Source organism: Schistocerca americana, chromosome X (assembly GCF_021461395.2).
Source record: "Schistocerca americana isolate TAMUIC-IGC-003095 chromosome X, iqSchAmer2.1, whole genome shotgun sequence".
NCBI lineage: Eukaryota > Metazoa > Arthropoda > Insecta > Orthoptera > Acrididae > Schistocerca > Schistocerca americana.
Window position 1 is genome coordinate 893,358,296 of NC_060130.1, and position 18,426 is coordinate 893,376,721.

The window sequence follows — 18,426 nt, forward strand, 5'->3', positions numbered from 1 at the left end:
ATAGACGTCCCAGCCTATACTTGGTAAGTTACAGTCGCCCCCAACTAATACCGCATGATCTGGGTATTTATGCGCTACTGACCGTAAACTTTCTTTGAATGACTCTAAAACTGTCATAGCGGAATCGGGTGGCCAGTAAAAACATCTAACAATTAACTTGACTTCTCCTAGACCTGTTGTACGCGACCAGATAACTTCACTGTCACACTCAATTTCGAGCTCACTAGAGAGAATATTTCCGTCAACTGCAATGAACTCTCCCCCTCCTATGACGCCTAATTCGTCTTTCCGATATACGTTCCATGACCAGTTAAATATCTCAGCCCACTCAGGGCTATGACACTGTCGAAGACTTCTAGATGGCATTATGCAAGTTTCTAAGGAGGAACTGGGGGAAAATGAAGGTTTCAGTGGAGTTCCTTCCGAGCTTGAGAATTAAGTTTTCGGAATGGACGATGTTTCAAGCAAAACTGACAGGGCACACCAAGGAATTAAGATTGGAAAATGTGCGGCAAACGCTCCAGCTATACAAGAGAGCAGCTCACCGTCAATAACCGAATATACCAAGCTTAAGGCAGTTCTCAACACAGCTGTTCCTTCCTTTGCGGTTGTTGCCTCCGCAGTCAGAATGAAACCAACATGATCGCCAAAATTCAGAAAAAATGTCTCAACAGACAAAAAAGATACTAAAGTCACTAAATAGCGTCTGACAGAAGCTATCAATCCTAGGACAGACATAATTAAGTATATAACAACAGCCATAGTGTTGTCATAAGAGACGCCGAATCCCAAAAAGACTGAGAGAGACTGCAAGACAATGACGACAAAATTTCATACGTTAAGTGTGAACCCCCCAGAGAAGATGGCCACGTCTAATTGTGTGTGACGTACAACTCGGCATGCCCAGTGAGTAGTTGCTAGTGTGTCAATCAACAGAATGAGCTATGCACTGCGCATCGGTAATGAGCTGCGAAAGATTGTGAAGGAACTGGGTGCCGATGTCAAGCTAGTCCACGGATCATACGTGAGGAATGGGAAACTTCCACATTTACCGACGCACGTGACCACTTTACTTGGGCAACAGAATGCCAAGGCAGCAATTATCATTCTCAATCGTAGATACCTTGTCGGTAAAGTCACACAGTTATACGGTGGCCATGGTGTTACAGTAGCGATGAGCACTCCTCAATGCAAGTGAATTATTACCTGCATATACATACAGTACTCCCACATGATTGTTCTGTACGTTGACAAATTAAGAGCTGGAGCATTGTACATTCGTGGTGCTTGTCTCATAATCGGAGCTGATGGGCACGCAAAGTCGGTGCTTTGGCACAGCAGAACGACAGATGAACGTGGTGTAATGTTGCAGAACTTGATCCAAGAACTTGGTCCGACTGTGGTCAAGGAGGACAGCGTAGCACATTTGCAAATAGTAGCGGTACAAAGACCAATGTAGACACTACCCAGGCAAATTGGGCAGTGGCTAATAAGTTAATATCCTGGGAGGTCAAACAACATATGACCACTAGCGACTGGAGGAATTCCGCCACATGATTCTGCAGATACAGATAACAACCATCAATCAGATGAGTTATGAATACAGTATCAGCAACGTCCTAATCCCGTTCCCTCAGGAAGAAGTAGCGATAGCCACGATTAAACGTGGCAAGGCACCGAGTCCATATGGCATCTCTTCAGAGGTGATACAGAAAGTAACTCCAATCATAGTGCCGCTCTTACCACGTCTATTGAAAGAAGCCGTGAGACAGAGCATGATACCAAAGATTTGGAAATCTTCACGTACACTTACAATAAATAATGGTCTCGATAAAGACCCCACAGAGCCGAAGAGCTACAGACCTATATGTTTAATAAATACATTGGCAAAAGCTCAGGAGCGGATACTCTGCGTCTTCAAGAGCACACAGAGCTCCAGCTCAGCACGTGTCAGTTCGGCTTTCGCAAAGGTAAATCGACAGATGGTGACATTACTCCGGCTCTTCAAATTGTAGGTAGGGCAAACAATAAATATTGTACTGCAATAATTATCGACATCGCAGGCGCATTCGATAATTTTTGGTGGCTGCGATGTTCAATAGTTAAGAAGTCTTTGGATCCCAAAGCGACTTTATTTAAATTTCAGGGACTAACGTAATGGTCGCACAGTCGAATGGCTTGCTGGGTGGCATTGGGTAACAAAAATTTACAAAAGACTGTCCACATGGTTTGATATGTGGACCAATACATTGGGACCTAGCAATAGAGCTGCTGCTGGAAGGGGTTGATGAAGCGAATGGAGTTGTGACTTACGCTGAGATATCTCGGTTGTGGTCTCTGGAGATTCCAGGCTGAAGCTTGAAGAAAACGCAACAGCATGCTCTCAGATATGTAGGGGTGATGCAGGAGCTACAAATAAAAATACATACATGCTGCTAAAGGGCAAACTCTCCCTAAAGAGGAATCCTCCAACCTTTGGGTTAAATAAAGCCTAGTTAACAGCAGCACTGTATGCAGGTATTCAGGAGTTTTACTCGATGACAGCAGAAACTTCTCAGCTCGTTTAGATACTGTCTGCCTAAAGGCTGCCAAAATCATTCACAAAACTGCCAGTACCTACACTGGCAACTTATCCTCAGAGGCTTTTAAACTGTACCACAATTCAATACTGATTGCCATTATGAGCTTTGCAGCAAGCGCTTGGCCTCTGGTTCCTCCTGGTACGACACAGAGACTTCCTAAGAAGTACACAGTGAGGGATTCTCCTCAGGATGATGCGATCATACAGTATTACACTGGCAGAGGCTCTCCTCATCATTCAGGGAATATGTCCCATTGACATCACAGTAAGATATCATGTCACAGAATACTGATTGCAGCGGGATAACAAAGACAAAGTACAAGAAATTACAGGTTCCAGAATAACTAATAAATTAGATCTTCGAGACAGGACACCTGATGAATGGCAGCAGGATTGGGACAGCAGAAATAAAGGACGCCAGTTATACAGTATCCTTCCAAACACAAGAGAGAATACAAATGATTCATTACGTTCTCTGCAGAGGTATGTTCACTATTATGACAGGTCACGGCCCATACCCCCAATACATACACAGAATAGGAAAGAGACTTTCAGCATTGTGTGACTATGATGAATTAGGATCAGTTGAGCATCTGGTGTTAACATGCCCACTCCGAGTGGACACTAGGACATAAAGAAGACCCTCAGGAAGAATGACGTACATACCTAATTGTGAATGCTTACACATGCCAGTCAGGAATGACACATCTAGGAAAGAACTAAATAATTTCAGAGCAGCTATCAGAAAAGAAATGTGAGTATAAGAGACATCAACAGAAGAGAGGGATGAGTGACAGGGAATAAACGAATGATGATGAGGTATGAAAGGATGGTGGTAGTGCTGATGCTGAGGAAGAGGCACAAAACTGTGTGATCAGTAAAGTGTTGTGTGGTGTCTGTCAATAAAAGCATATTCAATAGTAATTTAGTTTTAATTTAATTTTAATATAAATACATTAGCTATTAGTAATAATCGTTGTGATGACTTGATGTTTCTGCTGAGTCGCTAAACAACTGGACAGTTAACTAGAGATGGCTGAAGCGTACGCTATTTTCTCACTCAGCGCAAGCAAAACTCAAAGATGTACTGAGGTAACCACAAACAGCATCTAGAGAAATTTACATAAGAAGTAACATAATAAATTTATCTATTTTGTTTTTGTTTCATTATATACTTTGTTTTATTTTCTTCCTAACTACTTTTTCTTTATATATACAGATATACATTTATTATTAATTTTGTGTAGTGAATTACCAATGTACTGATGTATTGTATGACCCGCTTTAAACACACAGTAGGGCAGGTTTTATGATTATAATAAATAAATAAAAGAACACATCATCACACCAGATACAATTGAGGACTGAAAGTACATGGTGTCAGTAATTCACAGTTAGATGTTACAGCATTTGACTGTAGATGCCATCTGGTCTCAGTGCCACATCGCAGCTAAGGGCACAATGAAAGGAGCATTATATGGTTCCGGGCACTGATTAGTGTAGGATAGGTTGTTACACCCTACTCGTCTTATGTGTAGACAGAAAGCTGAGGGGTAGTTGGGTGCAGATGCTCAGACTAAGTATAACACAACGTGTCTGTGATAATAGGGTCAGAGTGAATGTTGCTATCTAAAAGGGCACTGGAAATACTGGTTACTAAATGGTGACCATAGAAAAATAGCAACTTGAACCATACATGAGAAGAAGAGTTATGCATCACTGTGGCAGTGACAAAACTTTCTCAACATTAATTCTTCTGGTGTTTTACAAGGCAGGCCACTGTAATCTAACGAGGAAGTTTTGCAGTGCAGTCCAAGACACATGCAACTTGAAATACCAACTGCCACAAACCATACCCATCTTCTTCCATAATTTGAGTGGGTATGATGCTCACTTCTTTGTTAAGCACTGATTTTTCGGTTCGAAAAATGATAAGCTCAGTGTCATGCCTGATATTGTTGAAGTACACATTTCATTTTCCAAGCAAATCGCACAAAAAATGATGCTCCGTTTCCTGGATACGCTATGCTTCATGCATGCAATTCCTCAAAAACTTGCTGAGACACTGAGTTATCAGAGTTGCATATCCCGATGATGCAAAATTTCATCCTGTGTCAAAGAGAAGGTCTTTCCTTATGAATACCAGTATTCAGTCGAGAGATTCCATGAAATCACATTGCCCAACATAGCCACATTCTCCACTAAACTCATAGGCACTGCCGTTACACATGTACATGTGATGACAATTTGGCAGGAGTTCCATATCCCTGAATTTGGGGAATATGCTAGGTTGTACATAAAAACTGATGTATGCCTGCTTGCAGACATTTTTGAGAGATTACAGAGCGTATGCCTGGGTACATACTATATGGATCCTGCCTTCTATTACACAACACTAGGACTTGTGTGGGACACAATGTTAAGAACACATGTCAGCATCGAGCTGTTGACCAATGTTGACAAGCTGTTCTTCTTCAAATGAAGGTTTCACAGGGGACTTTGACAATGTGTCTCCAGGTATGCCAAGGTGAATAACCTGGGAATATATCTGACAATTTAAGTTATATCCTTTACTTGGATGTAAACAACCTCTATGGGCATGTCACGCAACAGTCTCTGCCCATTGGAGGGTTCCGTCGGATGTCCAAAGAGGAAATAGTCAGACTGAAGGCAAAGGTCCATGATTTTGCTGCAGATATTCTGGTCAAGGATATGTTTTGGAGACAGGACTGGCATGCCATACTCATTTAAATGACTTCCATGGAAACTTGCCGCTGTGTCCGGAATGCCTAATCATGCGCAAGCTGATGATAATGATGGGGAATAAGCAGATATACGTAGGCTGAAAGTTAAATAGTGACAACACTGCTGTGGAGACACTATGCAATGGAATCTACTATTGTTGCTGATAGCACATGTTGTTGACATTGAACAAATGGACTCGCCCGTTCCACATCACTGGCGTGTGCACAATCGAGGGAAACACAGTCACTTGTGAGTAAACAGTCTAACATAACGGTGTCACTATGTTTCCGAAACAGAAACAATGGAGTTGGATCAAGATTGAATGTGCCAGAGGTCGTACAGCATGACAGTGTCATCAAGGTCTTCAAGAGGCATGCGGGGAATCAGCATTGCAGTACAGAAAAGTGGCACATTTGGTAAAAGCTTTCAACGAAGGTTGGCAAACTGTGGCAGACATGCATTGGGTAGGTTGTCCTAGTGTCTCTGAAGAAGAAATTCATGCTGTTGCCATGTTAGTTGACAGCGATAAACGCCATACAATTTGTGAGCTCACCCATGAAACCAAATTAGCGCATACGACTGCGCTTCGCATCCTGAAGGAATGCTTTGGCATGCAAAAACTTGGGTTCCGCATGACTTGACGTAAATGCAGAAATGGATGCGTTACGAAGCTGCTCAGACGCACTTGGAGCGCTATGAGCGCGTAGGAGAGGCTTTCTTACGCCGTATTGTAACACTGGATGAGACATGGGCCACATTGCACGAGCCAAAACTGAAACACCAATCCAAGGAATGGTGTCATTATGGGTCGCCGTGAAAGTCGAAAGTGCATCAGAGCCCCAGTATGGTGAAAGTTATGGTGATTCTCGTGTATGACTGTGATGGTGTTATCCTAAGGCATTACGCTTCTCCACAGCAGATTGGCAATGCACAGTATTACTGTTTGTTTTTTGGAGCATCACCTGTGAACAGCTTTGCGAAAGAAGTGGCAACACTTTCTGCGCAACCCACCCATCATTTTGCATGATAATATGTGGGCTCATACAGCGCAAGCTGTGGCTGCTCTGTTACGACGATGGGACTGGGAAGTATTGTACCATCCACCATGCTCCCCAGACTTAAGTCCTTGTGACTTTGATTTGATTCGGAAAATGAAGGAACCACTTCATAGCATTCGCTTCAGAACTGTTAAGGAGATTCGACAGGCAGTAGACTGCTCCATTCGCACCATCAACAGAACAGGCTCTGCTAACGGTATACAACGCCTTCCACAACACTGGCAATGGGTTCTACACAATGCTGGTGACTACTCTGAAGGATAGTAACAGGTGCAAACATGCAACTCTTTTGTATTGGTTGTGAATAAATAGTTGCCACTATTTAAGTTCCAACCGTTGCATATTCTGCAGTACAGAAACCTCCAGCAATCTCTCAATTTGTGAGTGGAGCTTATTAGAATCACCTGCAGCATCTCCTTCAATCAGTGTTGGTGTTTAAATGGGTACATTGATGTAAACACTGAACAGAGGGCTCTCAAGATATGGGACTTTCAAAAAAATATTTCTAAATTAATAAATAATGGAATTTTTGGGAAAATTGTGGAAAATGTTAGAGAATACCACAAGATTCATTTACTTTACCATTATAAGAGGTGTTTTGGTGCAAGAGGTTACATAGCCAGACCAAATTTTAAGCAGGCCACCAACTTAAATCAACGGCTAGTCACAGTGGAAATGGCTAAAGTTTCAGTGCAATTCACGAAGCCTATCTACATCAGCATGTGTGTTCTGGACCAGTTCCACTTTGAGTTCGTGAAGCCAAACTTCGCTGATTCCAAATTACTTTACATGGGTACAGACAGTTCCATCTACAGATTGAAAGGCTCCAATAAATATGAAGTAATTAGGTACAATATCGAAGCATTTGACACGTCTGGATATGCAACCGATAATCCTTGCAGAGTAACATCTTAAAACAAGGTTATCGGTCTGATGAAAGACGAGGCGAACGGTTCACAGACTGTGGAGTTTGTGGGGCTCAGATCAAAAATGTACGCATACCGCATAATGCAGGTGCTGCCCAAAGGCGGGCTAAGGATGTGCATTACACAGCCTCACAGGCTGTCACGATCAAGGATTACAAGAGGTGCCTGCTGAGGGCGTTGTCGCTGCTCCACATATGGTCTGTCACGTAGTCTTTCAATCGCTAGGTCCTGAAGTACATACTGCAATGCAGCTGAAAGCTGGGCTGTCGTGTTATGACGACAAATGCTTCATCTGTGGAAATGGGATCAGCACCCTCTCGTGCTCACACTACTCACTTGAGTGACTGAGTGTATGAAGTGTATTTAATTTTAAATAGTGGTTGTGTATGCATAATAGCTATATTAACCATTTGTTACAGATGTGTGTATGTCTATGAGTGAATATCTGTGCATTGTGTGCTTATAAATTGTATTTATTATGTGTACTGTGTACATGACTGCACACTATGTATGCATGTATATATCGTGTGTGTGTGTGCGTGTGTGTGCGTGTGTGTGTGTGTGTGTGTGTGTGTGTGTGTGTGTGTGTGTGTGTGTGAGAGAGAGAGAGAGAGAGAGAGAGAGAGAGAGAGAGAGAGAGAGAGAGGTTTCTTCGCCTGCTGCTGCTAGTCCATATTTTCTGTATACTGATTTACAGGAATGATAAATGTACATAGAAGAAATTATTAAAGTATGCATACTGTTTAAAAAAAAAATTGTTTTTTGTCGTCAAACTATAGTATTAGTGTATACGTGGGCAAACAAAAGTGGCCCAGATGAGTGGATATGATTTTACGTTAATGTGTACACACCCTGTGATGCACACATGACATATATGCCCACCACGTGATCAACACGGGTTCAGTGCGTAGTGCGGGCTGTGTCAGTGTGAGTGGAGCAGTGCAAATGGGGCAATGGTACTTACAGTGGAGCAGTGCATGTTTGTGGTGGAAAGTTACAGCACAATAATGTCGTGAAAACTGTATGGTCAGTTGCTTCCTGAGAAGTTTAATGGTGTCAAAGTGCCAGCAACGAGTGCCACACAACACTTAGTCCGAAAATAGTGAGAGACAATATCTCTTTCAAAGAAAGTCAAAGAATCATGTGGATGAGTACTCCACCTGGACCTGCACGTGCATCTCTATATAGTGTCTGTTGTTCATGCATTAAAAAAGAAAAAAAACAGTAAATGCTTCTCAATGTCTCCAGTTTTTTGAGTGGCTATTCACTGAGACAACAATGAATGGCTTGGACATGGTTCTATTCTTTATGTCTGATGAAGCCTGGTTTCATCTGAGTGGTTACATCATCTCTCAGAATCACAGGTTCTGGGCAGCAGAGAATCTGTATAACTTCCACAAAACAAAATTGCATGATCATAAAGTTGGGGTTTGGTGGCCAGTGTCTGCACACTGCATTATTCAACCCATCTTCTTTCATTACACACTCACTTCGACACATTACATTGCCAACAGTTTGAAACCATTTGTGGCAGGATTCACGGAGGACGGGAAGACCTACAGTTACTTCCAGCAGAATGGAACACATTTACCAGTCTTCACACCTGACAGAGTTGCTAGCAGACGTCAGTCTGATCACGGCCTTAGCTGGCCGGACAGGTCATCTGATCTGTCAGTGTGCGACTACTTTGTGTGTTGTTTTTTCAAGAAATGCAGCAGAGCATTTTGGATGAGACTGTTGCAGCAATTCCAGCAGTCCAACTTCAATCAGCCTTCAGTAACTTGGTGGCCAGGGTCCAAAAGCACTAAGAGATGAATGATGTTCACTTTCAACATCTGCTATAGTCAGGTTAGTATTGTAGTCCCTTTCATCTGCTGTGTTTCTTTGTACCAAGTAACTCTGCTCTCTGGACTACTTTTATTTGCCCCATCCTGTAGATGTACATTGTGAGCTGTAAAAAGAGACTGAAAACCACTCACATCCTGGTTTAATCAGACTAGGAAATATTCATTAGTGCAAAGAAGAGAACATATGCCAGTTTTGAGTTTGTCCACCCACAATGCTGTGGTTACTTTAACAGTGGGTGTCCACATCTGCTGTTCAGTTGCTTAAGGCTTCATGTTTGCAGTGCATCAGAGTATTGTTTTGTATTTAATGTCTGATGTCTGAATTTAGATATTCTTCATTAATGGTAAATGAATATCAGTTATTCATATAGTAACTATTCTAGATGGTTTGAAAGCATATTAGTTTGGCAACACCAACAATAAACAAATCTCTGGTAAGCTCCTCATTTTCGATTTTAAAATACAGGCAGTTAGAATATTTCTAACCCAAAGGTTATTTAACTGCCTCCGAGTTCACTGATGGTATGGTGAAGAACATTTTCTTGCTGCAAAAGAACAACAGTGTCCCACATTCCAACACAAGTGGCGTACAATGGAAAAATTGAAGTACAAGACAAGAAAAATTGCATCACAAGACAAGAAGATCAAGGGAGTATGAAGACAGTTACATAATTCCACATGAGTACAGACCATTTTATGAGATATTGATGAAACCAACAACAGCTATTGTAGACGATGATAAAAGTGAATGACAGTAATAATTGTCAGGGTTAATTTCATGGATCATTCTTTCAAAACCTGTGAGTAGTATATAAACTTCTGCATATGTTCTATTATGAAAGTTTTGTGAAAATATAAATATTTCTGATGTGACATGAATTTTTTAATGCCTAATTAATAATCAGTTTGAAGATGGGAACAAATCCACAGTTTTTAATACTGTGGTGCAGTCCTCAAGACAATCCAATTTATCTTTCCAAGGCACTGAGATATGAGGTTAATGTAAAGAATATCTTATAAATGTTCCACTAAGATAAAATTAAAAATAAGAAAAGGAAGAAGTTTCTTGTACTTCCCCTTACAAGGAGATTTTGGATCCATTCCCTTCTTCAGACTACCAATTCAAATGCAACTGATAGTATTGGTTTACTGTTGGGTTACAAGGAAAAATTTATGTTATAAAACATGTATATTGTAAAATAGCTTTGTAAATAAAAACATAAAAGAAAAGATTGAAAACATGTTAATAAACAACAACAATTATTGTTAACAAAAACAAAATTGTTACTAATTAACCATAAGTTAATTTGTTATATCATTGTTGTTATTTACAAAAAGAACCTGACCCTCTCACTACACAGTACAACTGAATTACAGAGATAAAAAACTGTTGATAACAATAATTCCTAACCTAATTTGTTTATAACAAACCTAAACCTCTCCGTATGGTATACAGCACATGAATGACATTGCTCACACATTTGCTCTAGTATAAATGAGGGAGGCAGTGTGGGGAGCTCGAATCTTGTTGTTCCATAGAGAAAGAACAGGGGAAAGGATAAACTTCATCTTCCCATTAATTTTATGCCACGAGAGAGTGAGAGGGGGGAGAGGGGGAGTTGTATTGAAGTAACGTGCTACTACTTTCGTTCAGATGTTGGCACCAGTTGCAAATATAGCAGCCTCTTTTCGTGGCAAGTACATTTAATGTTCATATACACACCACCTGATCAAAAGTATTCAGACACCTATTAGTGGACATTAATATGGGATTCATCCACCATTTGCCTCTATAGCAGCTCGAACTACGCTGGTGACAATTTCAATGAGGTGTCTGAATGTCTGAGCAGAAATGACTGCCTGTTCTTCCCCAGCATCCAAAAGAAGAGAAGGTAGTGATGTTGGACGTTAGGATCTAGGGTGAAGTTAACATTCTAACTCACCCCAAAGGTGTTCCATTGGGTTCAGGTCAGAACTTTGGGCAGGAAAGTCCATTTCAGGATTTTATTATTCCCAAAGCATTGCTTTACAGATGCTGCTTTACGTGAGAAAGCATTTTCATGCTGATACTATCACTGTCTCCAAACTATTTCTCAGCTGTAGCAGTACACAATGCTGTAAAATGTGTTCACATTTTTCTGCATTTAGTGTTTCCTTAAGCACAATATGAGGGTCACACCCTAACCATTTTAAACACCCCCTAATGTAACACCACCTCTTCACTCATTCACTGTTGGCACTACACATGATGACAGGTAACATTCTCCAAGTATTTAACAAACTCAAACCCTCCCCTCAGATTGCCATGGTATAGCCTGACTCATCACTCCAACTCACTTGTTTCCAGTCATCCACTGCCCAGTGGTGTTGCCCTTTGCATCACCTCCAGTGTCACTTAGTGCACTTAGTTTCGCTTTTTCATTTGTGAAACAGACACTTGTGGTTTGGTATCCTTTCAGTCTGCCCTGAAGGGTCTGACAAAAACATAGGTATTATTTTTCAAAAAGTTTCACTCAGTTCCTGAAAGTTTGACGTTTCAACATATCTCTTAGTTCTTCTTATTGCCTTTGCTGTTTCCTTCATTTGCTGTTTAAATTAATCATAGTGTTCAATTTTCCTTGATATTTCCACTTTTTCCATTTTTTGCCCCCTCTATTAAAACTTCTTTACATACTTCATTCTACCACATTTTATTTTTATTTTGTTTGATCCAAATGTTCTCTGTGCAGCATTATTAATTTATCTAGCTAATTCTTGCTAACTGCCATGTTTTGTTATTTTAATTTCATCTTGTTATTGTTGAATGGACTGTTTTGTTGCAGTAAGTTCCTTTAACTTTATTTGTAATTTACCATTTAGAAGTTTAATGTTAAATTAGGAAAGGTAGTGATCAGAATAAAGTTCACCATTCTTTATCACTTTCATGTGCATGATTTTCTCAGTTTTTTCTTTTGAAACAGCTACATGATCTGTCTGCCCCTTATAGTTTACAAGTTCCTGACAATCTTCCTAGAAAATGAACGGTCTCCAACAGTCCACTCACTCACCTCAGTTTCAAGCATGGCCAAAGTAGTAATTAAAAAAAAAATAAATAAATAAATAAGAGAAACTGAGAGCCTCGAACCTTGACCTCTGGGATCTTGTGCCATGTCACAAATTGCCAATACAGCACAGCCACATGTACGCATCTGAGAAACAAGAAGTCAGTCCTTATAAGTCACACACCAACAAAGATACATTTCAATGAGAACAATTTTTTGCAAAGAGTCAATTGTGGACTGCCACAATGTGCGACTAGTATAGTATACTTCATGGCAGAATCCAAAAAAAAGGGGGGGGGGGGGGGGGGGAGATGAACATGTGAAGCAACTAGCTCGGCATGTGATTCTCAATGCAAGCACAGACAGACCTGATTTCAAAACATACTTAATTCACAAACAAAGCAAACAAACATTCGAATGAAGCACACGTGCAGGATGTCACCTTCACAAAACCATTACAACATGCCTCAAAGCCATAACCTTCAATTGACCGTATTTGTATGCTACTGGCTGAAGTCTTATAATACCTGGTATTTTTCTTAGATTTATATAACAACAGTTTGTTCACCAAGTGTGAGCTATAACTTTGTCATCCAGACAATCCCATAATATGTCCACTTAGTGTCACAGTATGTTAATCACAGAAAAGCCACAGTAGAGCTTTAAGAACATCTTCACACTTCCACAAAAAAATCAGGAATGCATATTTTCCCCGCCAGTATGTAGTGTAAATTTCAACACGAGAAAATCTTTGGAATATTTCCCCAAATAAAACTATCTTATTGTTGAAAGAAAGAAAGCAAATTGCTGATAACAGTAGATACATGTGGGACACAATTTTTTTTTTTTTTTTAGGTTGGGAGGGGAGGGAGGGGGCTGTTGAAGCAAATGGATGGGGCCCGTGTGCTTGGTGGATGGTAGGAATGTTTTGTTTCTGTGCTTCATTTGTGGTGTGTTTTTATACTACAATATTCATCAAGTACTGTTTGTGGCTTTTGAGCTTTGACTTTTCTTGTTGGAGCTGTGTGGTTTTAGTCATAAGTTCCAGTTTTTTAACATCTAATTCCTCATCTAAAACTCATTTCCTACATTATTTTCATGGTATCACTAATAAGTATGGGTACGCCAATTTTTTTCTGAAAGTTTTCATTGGTGCTGTGATGTTATCATGCAGCTCAACTGATTTATATAGGTTAACTGGTATATTCAATACCAAGTCTGTTCGCTGCTGTGATTTTTTACAACAGGCATGCTGAAGCTTATGGTTTACAAATTTGAGCATTATATTAGAATCTGAAATGTGGCTGATAAGTGTCATATTATCTATAAACATAAACAACACTAAGGAGGCTATGATGGTATTAACACTTCAAGTGAGCTATATAGGTTAAGTGGAGGATTTGATGATAATTTTTAGATTGTGTTTTTGGCATGAATTTGATATTATATTTTCATGATCATTGGTTGTTGCGATTGTCTAATTAAATTTGGCCAACCCCCGCCCCACCTCCCCAAAAAAAAACACATTTTTTTGGGTTGCCCCTTATTTTTTATGATTCCTTATTAGTAAAGAGAATGATTTTGTAACTGGCAATATGTACGTTGTTTTGCAACATTGTATATGTGTTTCCAATGTTATGGTTGCCATCCTGTAATTTGGTCACATGAGTTTGTGACGCCATGGTCATGGTCTTTTAATTTGATTGGTGATGCCTTTTTGGAAATTTTTATAACACAATTGGACAAAGTCAGCAGGTGTATCGAATGCTTCAATCAATTCTAGTAATATACAGCCAATACCATCACGAAAGCAACACAGCCTCTAGTTTTGATCCTCCACTTGGCTCTAGATTAGAGGACCCAGATCAGTTGCCTGAATGATGTTGCAAATGGACAACTGTGTTGGGACCCCACATGCATGGTTAGCTGCCTTCAACACTTCTACCAGTCCATGGAAGGGTAAAAAGATCGAAGGAAGGAAGCTGGGTTTAACGTCCCATCGTAATTGAGGTAATACAAGGCGGACCACAAGCTCAGATTTGTCAAGGATGGAAAAGGAAATTGGCTGTGCCCCTTCAAAGGAACCATCCCAGCATTTGCCTGGAGTGATTTAGAGTAATCGTGGAAAACCTAAATATGGATGGCCAGATGTGGGTTTGAAGCACTGTCCTCCCAAATGAGAGTTCAGTGTGCTAACCACTGTGCCACCTCACTTGATATGGTAGCGTAAAGGCTGTGGCAGTGGCTAATTGTATATTATTCTCTAAACCTACTGGTCAGTGTTTCAGTTAATAATGAACTCTCTTGTCTGCTGTAATTAAAACTTCCGGGCTACGAGGCAATGGTCCAATAGTAGAAATACTTCTTTCTCCCTGACGTTTCGTTGCCAGCTGCGGGCAACATCATCTGAGGTGAGTCTATGACTGACTGCTTGGCCGTGGAGGTCCTGTTTATATAGAGCGTGTAGAGAGCGCCACCACTCGTTATGTGTTGTCAACGAAACGTCAGGGAGAAGAAGTATTTCTACTATTGGACCACGGCCTCTTAGCCCAGAAGTTTTAAATACTGAAGATGCCGGCCGTGAAAGCCTACATGCTATGATCTCTTGTCTGCTGTTTCATCAATAGTCAAATGATTTTTAACGACATCAGTCATCAGATCTGCTTCTCACCAAGTTATTTTGTTACAGTGTTTGGTGAATGGCATATGACTGGCTGAAGTCCCACATCCGTAAAAAGTACCAGTGAAGTATATCATAACAGAATGTATAACTCAGCATGCAAAAAAAGTTCATTGTGGAGTGTCAAACATTCTGTATTAGCCCCCTTAGTGTTTTTTATATTTATAGATAATATGTCACTCATCAACCACAGATTCAGATTCTAACATAGTGCACAAATTTGGGAGCCATAAGCTTCAACATGCCTGTTATAAAAAACTATCAGGTTTATGGATTCATAATCATTTAGAATTTAAGGAAATGGTGTAGAAATACCAAATTAAAAATTCATGTAAGTTTTTTTGTTTTTTAAAAATAAGTTAAAAGAATTGCACATGAGACGCACTGAATTAAGGACAGCTGCTACTTTGGGGACGTAACATGTTAATTACATATGTCACTGAATCTAAAGTGTTTTGTGATAGTGGACAGAGAGGACACAGTGTAGCAAGTCACTTACTAACGCGCAATGCTGGCTTACAAAAACAACAACCACTGAGCAGTTACAATATGCAGAGCCACCATCTCGTTACAGGGTAGAGACATCAACATATCACATTTCGCTCATGTACTTATGCTCAGCATATATCACAAGGCGCAGAGATTAGTGCAGGAACACCACCAATAAGACATCGAGAAGGTCGCCTAGATTGACAAGTCATGGTATACATTTTTACACAATGATGGCAGACTATAAGTATGCTGAAAAACACAAGGTGGTGCATACTGCATGCTAACAGTATGGGATTAATGCTGATGGTTCAGTTTTTCTTGTTTATAAGGGTTTATATGTGGCCAATGAAACATCTACAATCTTCCTCACAAACAAACAAGACAAAAATCTGCTATATCAATGTGCATCTGTTTGTTCAACCTCTGGCACAATGGAAGTTACCCACATATTCATCAATACAATGCACAATCCCGTCACACACCAATTATCAGAATTTTTTGAGGAACTTCCTGCATACATGACGATCCTTGTGTGGTCTCCCAGGCTACCTGACTTCAATACTGTTGAGCACATCAGACATCATCAAGTGAGACGTGCGTGCCTTAGACCAACTATGACCGAACTCTGGGAAACACATTGAGTGGCCGTGAACTAAGATGGAGCTGTAATACGTTTGGTGTCTTGTGGAGTCCATGGCATGACATGTCACTGTCATCATTAGTGATACATTCTAGCCGACTAGGTAAGTGTGTCTAATTCAGTTACACAACAAGTGTGGAAGTATCAAAGAAGATACTTTTGAATTCCAAATACATGCAGTAAGGGCCATAAAAAGGGCAATCTAAGGCACTTATGAATGGATTTTTTTAATGAATCCACATATTTTCTAACGTTTCACAAGATTTTTTCAATATTAAATATAATGTTCATATTTTCGAGACAAGATGCAAGGATGTTTTCACAGAGAACAGATATGACATCCCTTTCCCTTAAAATCAATTCAGTCATTGAGTCACTGTTTTGTTCTCAAAAACAAATCATCAGATCAGTGTCACTTAAGAAATGAGTTAAGAAATGTGTTGACAGCCAACAACATCTTTGGTGTTAATGAATACATAGATCATCAGCATCAAGTTAAACATAAACAAAGAAAATGTCTACCGTGTAAAACTGTTACATACAAACTGGCTTCCAATATATTTGTTAGTGGGTGACAGTAATATTTATTCTTGTGTTCTACACTCAATAAAAGTTTACTAACACATTCGATTTTTACTAGTTCATCATTTTATTACTGTGGCCGCAATGTTGTGGCGTTGATTCAGTCTAGACAACACAATCATCATATAACATGTTCACTGGAAATATGAACACAAAAAAATATGCTCAGTCCCATGCGTCATGGTGCCAGTGCTTTTACCGCTGTCTCTTACACGAAAATATATTCTGCATGTTCACTGTGACCTCTCATTCCCGTGTATTTCATCTGTAAAAAGCAGTCTTGTTTGTCCTTTCGTCATCCATTTGCGCGCATACTTTTTCCCCCTTCACGTTGTTGAGCAACTTAAAACATGGGTAAATTTACGTTCTTCTTTGAAAATTTGTGGGCAAATCCTGTATCAACAACTTAGATGCACGAATAGTAAATAAAATCAAAAGTGAACCTATATCATACTAAACCCATAAAAACTCCTCAGCGTTATTTGTTACACGCTTCTAATCAGTAATGGAAACTTCCTGTTCTTATTTGACAGCTTTCTCTCACATAAATGGAATGTAATAAAACACGTCTATTAAGATGGATTGCTCAGGGGATGGGGCGGCAGGGACACAAGTGAAACAATTGTTGTCCTATACTAAGTAGGAAAAGCCTTCCTAATGTTCTGTAAAATTTGCAGAACAGTAGGAAGTGTTTTCCTATTTAATATTGTTATCACGTTCTGCCAATCAGCCCCGGAAATTTCAGTTAATTTTAATTCTGTACTACACTGTCGTGTCAATTTCTCAACGGCAGACGGGTGGATGAAAATCACAAGCCTTAAACATTATTCATAGAAGCGAAAGATTTTTCCGACTCGTCCCACGGCGTAAACAGGTAAATTTTTGAGAGTCATTGGTCGACAGCAAAACCCTCACTCAATAGCTTCGCTGTTTTGACAACTCACCTTGTTCTGCAAAAGACCGGAAGGACCTGTGAAGTACACGTCGACACTTTACCAACAGTCTTCTTGAAATAGGTATCACAGGAACTGGAATGAGAAACAGTTTTCTAATGTACATCACAAATCAACTCTCCTGAGATAAAAAAATAAAAACTGATGCCAACAAAAAATAAAAGGTTCTTGTTGTATTTTATTATTTATTAAAACGGCGATTGTAATGTCTAGTACTCGGAGAATTGTTTTACGCCTGGCGTCATTCTAGCGTGTGTTTCTCACCTACTGCCGAAATACGACAACGAAAACACACCATTTAGTAAGTACAATTCAGCTAACCTAAACCAAAACATTCATATTTGTTGACAACCAGCTGTCGCTTGACAGCATGGGTCAAAGTTTATGTCACATACGTGCATCCATAGAGTATAAAAATCTATGGAAAGAGCAGTCGGATGCGCAGAACTACTGTCTGCTATTATCTCAGTTTAACAGTCGCGACACTTCGCCTCGATTTTGTTGCCTACCGCGCCAACAGCGCCTCAAGCGGCCAGTAACTTAAACTGTGAGTTCGGCGTGATTGTGAAAGCGAATAGTGGTTGTTTATTTTAATTTCTTCAATGATTTTTACAAGCGGAAGCGTTTGTAGCGCAATAAATTTCAGCAACAACAGGAAGAAGACATCACAGCTGTCTGTTTTTAGGTTTCCTAATGAATCTGAGAGGTATATGCCATCATGTTACTAAACTGCATCGTCAGGATTCACTTGCAAACTACATGTGTATTAATGATTAATGTTTCGTTTTAGGACCAGAAAATGGCTAGTCAATAGCAGACGAGAAGACCTTATGAAAAAAGACCCAGTTTACCTGTATAACAATATTAGGTTTTGTTCGCTA

General features: G+C 39.9%; 1 protein-coding gene across 8 annotated transcripts in view; it reads right to left on the reverse strand.

Annotated features, from left to right (window-relative positions):
- LOC124555062 (battenin) overlaps positions 1 to 17,932 on the reverse strand; it is a 244,701-nt gene extending 226,769 nt beyond the window's left edge. For 7 of the 8 annotated variants that reach the window (XM_047128842.1, XM_047128846.1, XM_047128845.1 and 4 more), the window contains exons 1-2: positions 17,810 to 17,846; positions 17,537 to 17,620 (exon numbers count right to left, since the gene is read on the reverse strand). Coding sequence is in view for 1 of the 8 variants with exons in the window: in XM_047128839.1 (XP_046984795.1) it covers positions 17,537 to 17,620; positions 17,810 to 17,843 (118 nt within the window). In the remaining 7 variants the exon portion in view is untranslated. Of the gene's footprint in view, positions 1 to 17,536; positions 17,621 to 17,809 lie in introns of all 8 variants that reach the window. The other variant, XM_047128839.1, reaches the window with a different exon arrangement.
- Positions 17,933 to 18,426: the final 494 nt, after the last annotated feature.